Below are 10,771 nucleotides of genomic sequence, written 5' to 3' on the forward strand. Positions count from 1 at the left end.
TTTCCGTTTTCCTTCATTTCATTAGGTTTCCTTCCTTATCCTACTCTTTCGCCGGTGACGACCTGTAAGGCTGTAACTGTATTCGGAATAAACTTATTTTCACTCTTCTATTTGACCTCTTCTTCTACTTCTTTCCCTTCCACCACCAATGGAACTCCTTTTGAAAACACTTACAAGGAAAATAATGTCCACAGTTTACCAACTTTGCAAATTATAATATCTACCGTTTGCAAATTTGAATGCCCGAGAATGTTGGAGTGGTAAGAGGTTTAGTCTTCCACCTAATTAGAAGTCAAGGGTTCGAGGGACGCTGACAATACAAAAAAAACCAATGTCGTAGAGTGCTAATATTTCTCAACAGACTTACGCGTACAATTAGTTTTAAACTATACCTATTTGGTCCAGAAACACACCCATTATGTGAATTCTAGTTATATGCAAATATATACATGTCGGTAAACACAATACATAAACTAAGTTTCAGTTTGAATATGAAATATACAGAAAAGCAAAAAGTTTCAGTCCTCGTTATCGATTCAAAAATAAAAGCAAGGATCTTGCTATAAAAGCCTGAAGAATTTGATGGATCCTTCATGACAACCAAAAAAGTTTTTCCACCTCCCAAATAAGTAGGTTGTTGTAAATACAAATTTTTCTATTTCTCAAACCTTACAAAGAACAGTAAATCAAAGAAACCCTTAAATTTTCATCAAAAAAAAAGAAACCCTTAAATGACATTTAGCATTGCAACCCCACACTGTATTTAAACTGCATAATACACATCTCATAACATACACAACAACCTAACCTACTGGTAAACTATTGGGAAGATCAACATTAATTGATCAAACCTCGTGCACTTTTCCTCTGTTCTTGCCTGAAAAAGATCTTCCCAAATCATAATTTCACCTTCACCGAGGAAATCTGGTCATCTTTTGGTTCTTATCTCCAAGATACTTAACACTTGCGGAACGGAGTCACTTGTCCCATAGTATTGTTTGGAGAGAATTGCGACAACCACCAAGTAAACCAGAAGCAGATGCAGAAGAGTGCGTCAGGATAAATTATCTAGCAGCTTCTCAAATCTCCTTGAAATTGATTGGTGATTACTGCGTTCATAAACTTCGATTAATGATCTTATAGTCTTCGATATCATCTCTTTCTTCTGTCCATCTTTTCGGTCCTCAGATGAAGTAGATCCTTCCTCAGGTTGATTATTGGTCTCTATTAGGGATGAACAGAGTGACTTGAGCCATTCTTCTAGGAAAGAGGCTTTCTGTACCAAAAGAAAGACAAAAATTAAGGCTTAGCTTGGGACTGTGATGGATTAAACTACTTCATAGTTCATAAGCAACACGGGATGACTCTAAAAGCTGCTTTATTTCATAGCTGATTCACAAGAGCAAAGGTACTAGTACTAGAAAAATATCGTACCAGACCGAAGTTAGTATTAAGTTTGTGCGCATCCAACTCAAAACTAACTTGCAATGAGTGGAGAGGCCCCATATATTATATTCTTAATCTTGAGATTTCCCTTTTTCCATATGGGACTATTCTCACAAAGTGGCACGCCCCTTCACCTTTGGCGTACTTCGAGCCTAGGTTCGTAACACGTTTCTTTTGTTGGGTGATGTGGCATCCATGTAACAGTTGGGCCTATTAAGTGCAAGCCTAGCTTCAGTACTATATTACCTTTGTGGGCATCCAAGTTAAAACAAATTAACAATAACTGGGGCCCTAGATAATTTATTGTTCATCATGAGATTTCCCTTTTGCCTATGTGTGCTTGTTCTCACAGTTAGTAACTTAGTATAACAATTGCCTAAAGGCCCTAAACAAGACCAAGTAGAGGTGTAAAGCGAGTTTAATAAAATATACTTACTTTGACAAGAAACTCTTTCAGAGGTTGGTGATCAGTGGATGAAGCCAGGCCAAGCATATGCAGGGTAGTCGACGCTAACTGTAAAAATAAGTAGAGAATGGAATGATAAGATAAAAGCTTCTGATAAGAAAGAAAATGAATGGAAGCTGTGCGGCAACAAATATAGACCTGTTTCTCGAGTGCATCTCTATATTTGAAACTTGAGGCAATTGAAATTTGGACTGAACTTAGATTTTCAAGTACATGTTCTAGACCTTGAACAACATCAGAGAATGAGCTACCATAGTCTGCATTTTTATAGAAACATGAAGAAATATCATATTAAGGCCGCAAGAAACACAATCTCGATTTGAAATGGTAGCATTGCATTTATTCAGCCAAAGGAACTCTAGAAAGCAGCCAAAACCACGGCAATATAATACCAGAACGAGTCAATTACACGAAAAATAAGATCCGCGTATTACCAAGCATTGATGCTGGCACAGCCAATGCAGCAGCAGCATGTATTCTAATCTTAAAATTAGAAGAATCACGAAGAAGCAGAAGAAGAATACTGAAAACAGAAGGAGCCCTGCAATAAAATCAAAGATTTATCAACTTCTCAGCCAATATATAACCCATGTTCAGTATCAGCAAACACTCAAACACCAACCTTCGCCAAATACGTTCTGGGCCAGAGCCAGTGGATACCCATCTCATGCATATGTGATACAGATGTACATGGCAAACATGGTGATAATGAAAATGCACAAAAGTTACTATATCTTACCAAGCCATATCTTGAAGTCTTATAGTCTCATTCAGGAACAGGTTGCTTAATGCATGACACACATTCCATTGGACCTATCAAAATTTAATATAAATCTGAATAAATAGGAGAGAGAAAGAAAACAAGATAAGATGAGCGATAGATTTTTTTTATTCAGACAAGTGTTATGAACTAAAATTGATGTTGACTTGAAGAATAGGTGAATGATACCTTCACATTTCCAGTTGTCACACAAGAAACAAAAGCTTGCACCATTCTTCCCAGCCAATCTGGATCTCCTAAAGAAGCTAATGTAGAGACATTTTCTGAAGTTTGTACATTCGATAGACTTGTGAATCTGACAAATCTAGAAAGATTCCCAAGAGCCCTAACAGCATTTGATTTGACCTAAATGGGTAAAGAAAAATATGGCTTCATGAGTTCCAAAATGGGCCAATGGTACAATGTGAAGTCATGACAAGATTTTCGACAAGCCATATCTTTTTAGTAGTCTTGAAAAATATGGCTTCGTTAGCTCCAAAATGGGCCAAAGGTACAATGTAAAGTCACGACTAACGACTGAAGTCATGACATAGCTGAAAGAAATTATGTGCGGCCAGAATGAAGATACGACTAACTTGTGCATGTGTTCACATTCAGGCAGAGAAAGACTTAGAGAGCTGCTTACCTTGTCTCCATCTTTTGTCAGCCTTAGAGCACAGTCAGCTAAAAGGGTTATCCAACGGGAATCAGTCTTCAGGTCTATGCTTTAGAGAGACAAGAGAGGGAAACAGAATCTAGGATTAGTAGAAACACGATTTATGCAATATCATCACAGTAAGTATCTTCAAAATCACCTGAGGTATACTCTTCCAGATGTACATCACTTGCTCTATGACGTAGTGAGTCACATAGATTTGCCAAAGCCCAGGATGCTGTTATACGAACCTGCAATAAATAATATCCTTAATTCCTTATGAAACTGATTTATGATTGTTCACAAGAAATTGATTTGATTTTTAACATCTCATCTTAAATGGAAATAGCAAGAAAAATACCGAGACTAAAGGATCGTGCGTGTTAATCTCAGCAGCACGAATAAACTTGTCCAGAGTTTCTGCTCTACAAGATTAAAGTTTCACATCATTTATCACTATCATTTTCCACCGAAACTTGGATGTTAACTTGCAAGTTGCATTGAAGTGAATTTTCATATAACAGGAATGACAGAATACCTGCTAGATATTTGTGGAAAGCATGCAATGACACCAATGGCTCGACAAGCAGCTGATCTTACTGAAGGAACCTTATCATTCATCGCCATTTTAATCTACAAAGTTTATGTAGAAATTTTTTGATAATCAGAAGCTTCCCTCACCACATCTAGTTAGCAATATATATAGAGTGCATTATGTTAATAGTATTTGAACTTACAGAGGAAGAAAGAATAAATTCCTGTTTTTCCTCCACAAGCGAGAAGAAAATTGAGGAGGTGATGCCCGCAAAACAAGTAACCGATGCGGCTCTTACCTATCCACAAAAAAAAGGGAAATTGGTGAAGGAGCCCAGAGAGCAACTAAATTTGAAATTACAATGAGTCAGCAAGTGCTTTTTCTACTTTGCAAAGAAAAATAACAAACTTGGGGACTTATAGCGTGCAAGAATATCTTAAGGACTAGAAATCACAACAGAAAATAAAGCGTTGGAGAGTACAAATTGGCATATCTTTCAAAAATTCAAGATTCGCTTCCTGAAGGAATGTGCCAAAAAAGAACAGGAGATAAAATATAAGCTATGAAAAATCATTTAACACACCATTGAGGATCCATGCCATAGGATTAGTGGTAGATGCATCTCAATTGCCTCACACCATTGCTTCACTCCTGGAGAATCTGAGAGGTGATTGCCTTCTGAGAAATGTGTAGCATCTTGTCCATATGATGGCGCAGATGAAATTCGTTTTACTCTTGTGCAATCAGATGTAAATGGGGTGTCAAGTGATCTGTCATCTAAAAGGTCTTCAGTGCCTTTAAATCCAGATGTTGCACGCAGACATTCATCCAAAACCTGAATCATGATTCAACTTTAAGGTTATCATCGTGTCAATGATGTCATAATGATGCTAGAAAGAACACTTTGAGGAGAGTATGATATAGATTCGGTTTTCAGCACCATCTAGTTAGAGAATAATTGTCTGGGAAAAGATATCACGTGAAAATGTCAAACTATAATCTAGTCATGACTTATGAACATATTGACCTTAATTGCTGCTGTAATGCATCTTTCTGTAAGTGAACCTATAGTATTTCCAACATCTTTCTTAAGCAGCCTGGTTGAACCATCGGGAGTCGCTACTTTCAGCAACCCATAAACAATAGCAGAAACTTGTTCCCAACACGCAGTCATTATGCTTGGGTAGTTGTGCGACACAGCTCTAAGAACCTGAAAGAACATATATGAGATTATGAGAACATGATTACCTAATTTAGCACCACAATTTGCTAGAGTTGACTCGGATACTTGTAAGGAAGACTTTCAATGAGAATATAATTACCTGGAAAGCCTCAAAACTTATTGTTGGATTTGTCACACGTTCAGCCAATTGAAATGTCATAGACAGCATGCTTTGCTTCCCGTCTAGATTGTGAAGAAAAACAAAAGTTAAATATACCGAGAAAAAGAAGTATAGTAGAAAAGACCGTGCGGAATGACATTTGTAGTCCAGCTCATATATCGGTTGATATAAATCTTCCTTTTTTCTGGCAAGGAACACAGTGTTATATATCACCAACATATCAGATGATAGGGCCAATAAGACCAATATTATGAGTAAGATTAGTATTGGTTATATTTACCATCTGAGGTGCTAAAAATTTCATGTGTCCAAGCTCAGAAATATTTGAAAACAATACTTCCGAATATTATTTCAAAACTATCAAAATGGCAGTCTAATATTAAAAAATTGGTCTATTAGCACTTCAGCTGACCGCTTTTGAGACAACATTTTTACACCACCAGGTTCAAAATTTTGATTCAAAAACTATAACAGAACATGCTGTTTATGCCAGATAAAAACCTGCAGATATCTCCTCCTGAAGCATTTCTTTGACCTGCAATGACGGAGGTGAGGTGGACAAAGCTGCGACCAAGCAACCAAGGGCTGGGACCTGTCATCAGAGCTGCAGAGTTAATAAAGGAATCATTAGACAACTCTGGATATGAGGTGCTGACTTTTAGTCTAAAAAGAACTAACCATAAGACCATCTATTCTAGATTGGAATCCCTTCATTATCCGCATTCGAACACGTGATATTACAGATGGCAACAAATCTCCAGGCATCCTTCCATATCTGCTTGATAATCATCATATGTTAGACACTAAAAAAGGTCAATAAGGTCAAGAGCCAATAAATGAATAATTACAGAGAAGCACGAAACAAAAGGAATGCTGATCAGGTGGTAGGCTATTCAAGAGAAAATCGCCAAACAGAATGCTTAGTCAAAGACAGAATCATACGGAGTGGCAGAAACCAAAAGCATGAGAACTTTAAATGCGGAAGTAAGCAACCCACAGTGATTTTCACGCTCAACCAAGTAAAGTATACCTGCAGAATAGATTGTCCATAAAAGCAAGTGATGAATTATAAACAACTAAATAAGAACACCACATAGACTAACGTTCGTGAATTTCAGGTTGTATTTTACTAAATATAGTGTTTACAGAAATCTCTTTCATCTACCCGTATGAAGTTGCATCAGTATTTGACCAAGGGAGCTTGAAAGTGCAGTAAATGATCCACGTTTAGAAGATTCTTTGTACTCTGCTACTTGCAGAAAAACTGCTGAAAGCCCCTCCAACATGGTAGTTAACGTTGAGGCAGATGTTATCCGTGTCTACACACCACATAAGATATATATAGATGTAAAAGCAAAGAACATCCATAACACAGTAATGAAAAAAGAAGTTTACTAACTGTTTGAAGAAATAGGTTAAGAAATCCATATCAAACACAGAAAGAAGAAGGGCATTGCAGAGGAAAAAGAAGAAGAAAAGATTTATACCTTAACAATAGGATCAAAGAGCATGCATGTCAGTAGAGTTGCTTCATATTTCCTGGGGAATGAACAAATCGCATTAATTGATCTCAAGAAGAAGATGATTATGAATAAACTTCTTCTGGTTGACAAAAAAGATCATATGAGCGAAGAAAAGTAAAGAAGAATATTCACCTAGGATGTAGCACATCACTCGAAGGCAAAAGCATTGTCAAATGAGAAGTAAGTGATTTAGGATCAGCTTGACAGAGATCCTGCGAGAGGCAATCACAGATAATGTCAACATATAAACGTTTAACTGCCAATAATCCAACGGATTAGTACTTTCGCCAAAAAAAATTAACTATAGGACATGGCCTCCATCTTTTGTGATATAATAAACTGCATATACTGCTTAAGGTACCAGTATCAAAACCAGTCTAAACAAATGGCTATTATGATGAAACTGCACCATTTGAAAATAACATGATGGAAATCCAAACACAATAACCAAATGAGTTCAAAAATACAATTAAACAGACCAGTAGTACCTGTATGCAAATAATAGCAGTTATTCTAGCCTTAGAGCTTCGAAAGTAGTCCTTATTATTTCCTGATCCATCATTATCACTGTGCTCTGAATCTGATGACGTAAAACCAAGAACAGAAGCCTCATTATCTGAGGTAGATCGAGACTCTCTTTTGCGTAGGTGAGGGGGTCGGTATGCACCAGATTCAGTTCTTGCGGAATCCACCAATCTTGTAGTATTGTTTAAGGAGCTAAACTCCTTATGAATAGTAGCAGTACAAACTAATGGGGATCGATTAGTAAGTCCATATACAAAAAACATTCGCAGTGCCGTTACAAACCCTGCTACCTGAAAACGTTAAGAACTATAAAAGTAAATAACAAAATAACATAAGATGGTTTGATTTTGTGATAAAAACAGTAAACTTACGTGGTCTGAGAGGGAACCTTTTGGGGTTGAAAGAACTAAATGCAAGCACTGAAGAAGAGACGTATAAAACCTAGCAGACAGAAGTGAACAGAATTTTTACAATTTATTAAAATGAAAATAAGGTATAGACTGATAGCATAAGTTCGGGTAATTTAGCCGCTAAGAAAATGCATACCTAGACATGAGATTGTCTTCCACAAGCACATTCTTAGCCACCAACGCGTCAATTACTTTCCTTAAAACCTAATTCACAATAGAAACTCTAAGGTGGACTTATAATTAATAATTAGATGTAATTGTTGCACAAGAGAACACCCATACCTCAACTGTCATTTGCCATATTTCTACTGAAACAGAAGATTCAAGTCTTGCAAGTACACCCCCAATCATAACAAAGGCAATAGTCTGAACCTCCCACAGATTTTCGCATTTAGAGATTTTCATCCCAGTTTCGGCCACATGAAACTGTTTGCTAGCACTTAAATAAGGTGATGAATACAATTCCGAATGAGAGCAAACAACAATATGGTGCAGCAGCTTAACTAACTGGGTGCTTTCGAGGAGTGAACATTTTCTACCATATCTATCATCCATGTATCTGAAAACAATTACAAGAGGATTTTCATCACCAAATCTTGCCAAGAGTTGGTACCGAGCAAACATTAACTACTGAAATTTGAAGCTGAAATTAGAATAGAAACAAAGTTAACAATATAAGTCAATTTGGAACTTAACCAGACTTCAATAGTGCTGCAGAAACCAATCTTTGTCGAGTTATTATTCACTATAGAATCGGGTTCACTTTGTGAAGCCCACTTTGATTGGGTGGTAACACGACCAGAGTTCAAATCTTACTGTATAAGAAAACAATATGTTCATGAAGTAGAAGAACTCACTTAAGAATTTGTATAACCTCCGTGAAGGCTTTCATTCTAGCAGCATTTCCTAATAACACGACTTGCTTAGATTCAGCTTTGTTGTCAATACATAGTTGCACCACTTTTCCAAGAAAATCCAACATAATAGACCAAAATGATGAATTTATTTCCAGGCAAACTCGACAAGTAACACCATGTATCTGAAATCATAAATTGTAGCTTGAGCAAACAACCATGTCTAAAAAAAATGAAGATTTTAGTTAAAGATTTGATTTTTATTTTCATTTTATACTAAAACTGAGCAGTTCTAATTAAAAACTGATAAAGAAACTAATCAGTACTCCACAAAACTGGATCTTTTTTCTATCTTCTAATAATTTTAGAATCAAACTGAAAAGTGAATTACCAAGTGACAAGAATGAAAGTAAATATCAGCTTCATTTTCCCCTTCCCAAGCATTCTTCAGCAATTCCACCAGAAGCATCAAATCCGACGTAACCTGACATTCAAATTTTATATTTGTGTATAGGGGAATGATAATGGATCCCCATCAAAACATCTACAATTCAGACAAGTAGAGACTGGGATTTACCTCGTGAGAAGGAAGATGAGGGGAGGCATGGATCAATGTATCAGAGGGAGAGAAAACGAGATTTTGAAGAAGAGAGTGGAGGGAAGGTGGAGAAGTAGAAGTTAGGGTTTCATCCCTTAGGGTTAGAAATGAAGTCCTCCACGACCTGACTGGAGTTTCAGCCATTATTGTCCAGTGTCCGTTCCCTTTTCTCAGATCAAAGGGAAGACGAGGACGACGACGATGGTGAGTTGGTGTGACTCATCAACGAGTGTGCCACGCTAACAAAATACTCTCTCAGTGTTTCGGGTGCAAAGGTGTGTCGTATCCATTTTATCGGAAAGAGTTTTTGAGGAAGAGGAGTTCCGGACACGGATACCCTCCTACAGTAAGTTGGAGGACGACACGGTTTTTTTTTTTTTTTTGTTGAAAAAGGACGACACGGTTTTGGTTGAGCATTTTCATGTTAAGAGAGTCGTATGAACTCCGAGTTAAATTGGAGAAGTTTCGGCTGAGTCATTTTATAAGGGAGAGTATGATCGAAGACGAGCAGACGATCACCCCCTCAGTTTTAACTGACGCATTTTTTAAAGGAAATATAAGTCTATAAAAAAAATCAACGAGTTTGTGTGGAGTATTGAAAAATGGCACCGTCATTAAAAGCACAGGGGAATGTTTTTAGTATTAAGAATTTCTGAGAATTGTGTCTTATGCGGAGTAGATGGCGAGTCAACTGAGATCATCTGTTTTACGGTATTTTTGCGATAAAAGAAGTGGTTAATCATACATGGTCATCTCCTTCTGTCGACTGAAACGAGATGTGAGAGAAAATTTCTTGAGCTTTAACAAGATGGGATGTCTACCTTTCAACATTTAGATAGAAAAGAATGAGAAGCATTTTAATGGAAAGTAGTAAAGTAGTTTAGGTCGGAAACAATAATCTTTCTATCTCAACATGACTTACAAAACTTAGGTAGAAATGTACAATAGAGACAAATGTCAAAAGTTTACCAACTTTTGTTGTTGCTAGAGTAAAATTGGGGTGGACAATGCCACCTTAAGGATGGGTAAAGATCAATGTCGATGGGGAATGCAGGAGTATTGATGTTGTTAGTGTTGCCTGTAGGGGACGATATTTGGGAGAAAATATCTAGATAAGATTTATAATAAATTTAGGCATATAGTAATATATTTAACTATATTAAAATTTGGAGATGTACGAGCTAGAAGCCCGTACAGAGCTCCTTCAACTCTTACAACTTACTTTATAAGTTCTTCATTTCAATATCTAATTTGCTTCTCTTGTGCTTCCTATGCTTCCTCTCCCACATCTTATCTCTATTTATACTAAAGATAGAGCATACTAGTAAAGACTAGAGAATTCCACATTGGGACTTACAAAGAGTTAATATAATTTTTAGACTAATCTTTTAGTCAAACTTCTCTAGACTATTCTTCTCTAGATATTTCTACTTTAGAATAGACTCCATCTAAATATTTCTCCCAATATAAAGAGTTACATAGGAAATTACAAATTACAAATTTCCAACATTGCCGTGGTCCCGAGACACCAGTGGTCGATTAATTAGGGAACGGGGAAGGTGCTATCACCCCCCTCATCAGATGACATTGAAACTTTCCTGTTGGGTATAGAAATGGCAATATCAAGAGGACTTTGAGAATCATTACGGAGGGGTT

The 10,771-nt window shown here is 36.8% G+C and overlaps 1 protein-coding gene across 1 annotated transcript; it reads right to left on the reverse strand.

The window, feature by feature from the left end:
• Nucleotides 1–594: 594 nt before the first annotated feature.
• Nucleotides 595–9,948, reverse strand: LOC147569250 (ARM repeat superfamily protein). The gene is made up of 27 exons (XM_086655726.1): nt 9,095–9,948; nt 8,909–9,001; nt 8,521–8,702; nt 7,946–8,222; nt 7,800–7,867; nt 7,625–7,694; nt 7,217–7,543; nt 6,861–6,940; nt 6,693–6,744; nt 6,371–6,524; nt 6,148–6,235; nt 5,884–5,980; nt 5,707–5,797; nt 5,185–5,267; nt 4,890–5,072; nt 4,446–4,697; nt 4,065–4,160; nt 3,866–3,960; nt 3,689–3,752; nt 3,488–3,578; nt 3,319–3,392; nt 2,862–3,038; nt 2,652–2,725; nt 2,347–2,453; nt 2,051–2,169; nt 1,883–1,960; nt 595–1,276 (listed from the first exon to the last, which is right to left on the reverse strand). The coding sequence occupies exons 1-27, from the start codon at nt 9,257–9,259 to the stop codon at nt 1,055–1,057; spliced, it is 3,459 nt and encodes a 1,152-aa protein (XP_086511852.1). The 5' UTR covers nt 9,260–9,948; the 3' UTR covers nt 595–1,054.
• Nucleotides 9,949–10,771: the final 823 nt, after the last annotated feature.

This window comes from Eschscholzia californica, unplaced genomic scaffold (assembly GCF_041429995.1).
Source record: "Eschscholzia californica isolate CP2 unplaced genomic scaffold, dmEscCali1.0.p SCAF_1, whole genome shotgun sequence".
Classification (NCBI taxonomy): domain Eukaryota; kingdom Viridiplantae; phylum Streptophyta; class Magnoliopsida; order Ranunculales; family Papaveraceae; genus Eschscholzia; species Eschscholzia californica.

What these genes read in the sequence shown, in the direction of transcription:
- LOC147569250 (XM_086655726.1), bottom strand. Translation starts at nt 9,259, where the DNA reads ATGGCTGAAACTCCAGTCAGGTCGTGGAGGACTTCATTTCTAACCCTA. An exon ending in CTTTTGGTTTCTGCCACTCC is followed by an intron (nt 5,981 to 6,147) that starts GTATGATTCTGT and finishes ATTATCAAGCAG; the next exon opens with ATATGGAAGGATGCCTGGAG. An exon ending in TCAGGAGGAGATATCTGCAG is followed by an intron (nt 5,268 to 5,706) that starts GTTTTTATCTGG and finishes TTCACAATCTAG; the next exon opens with ACGGGAAGCAAAGCATGCTG.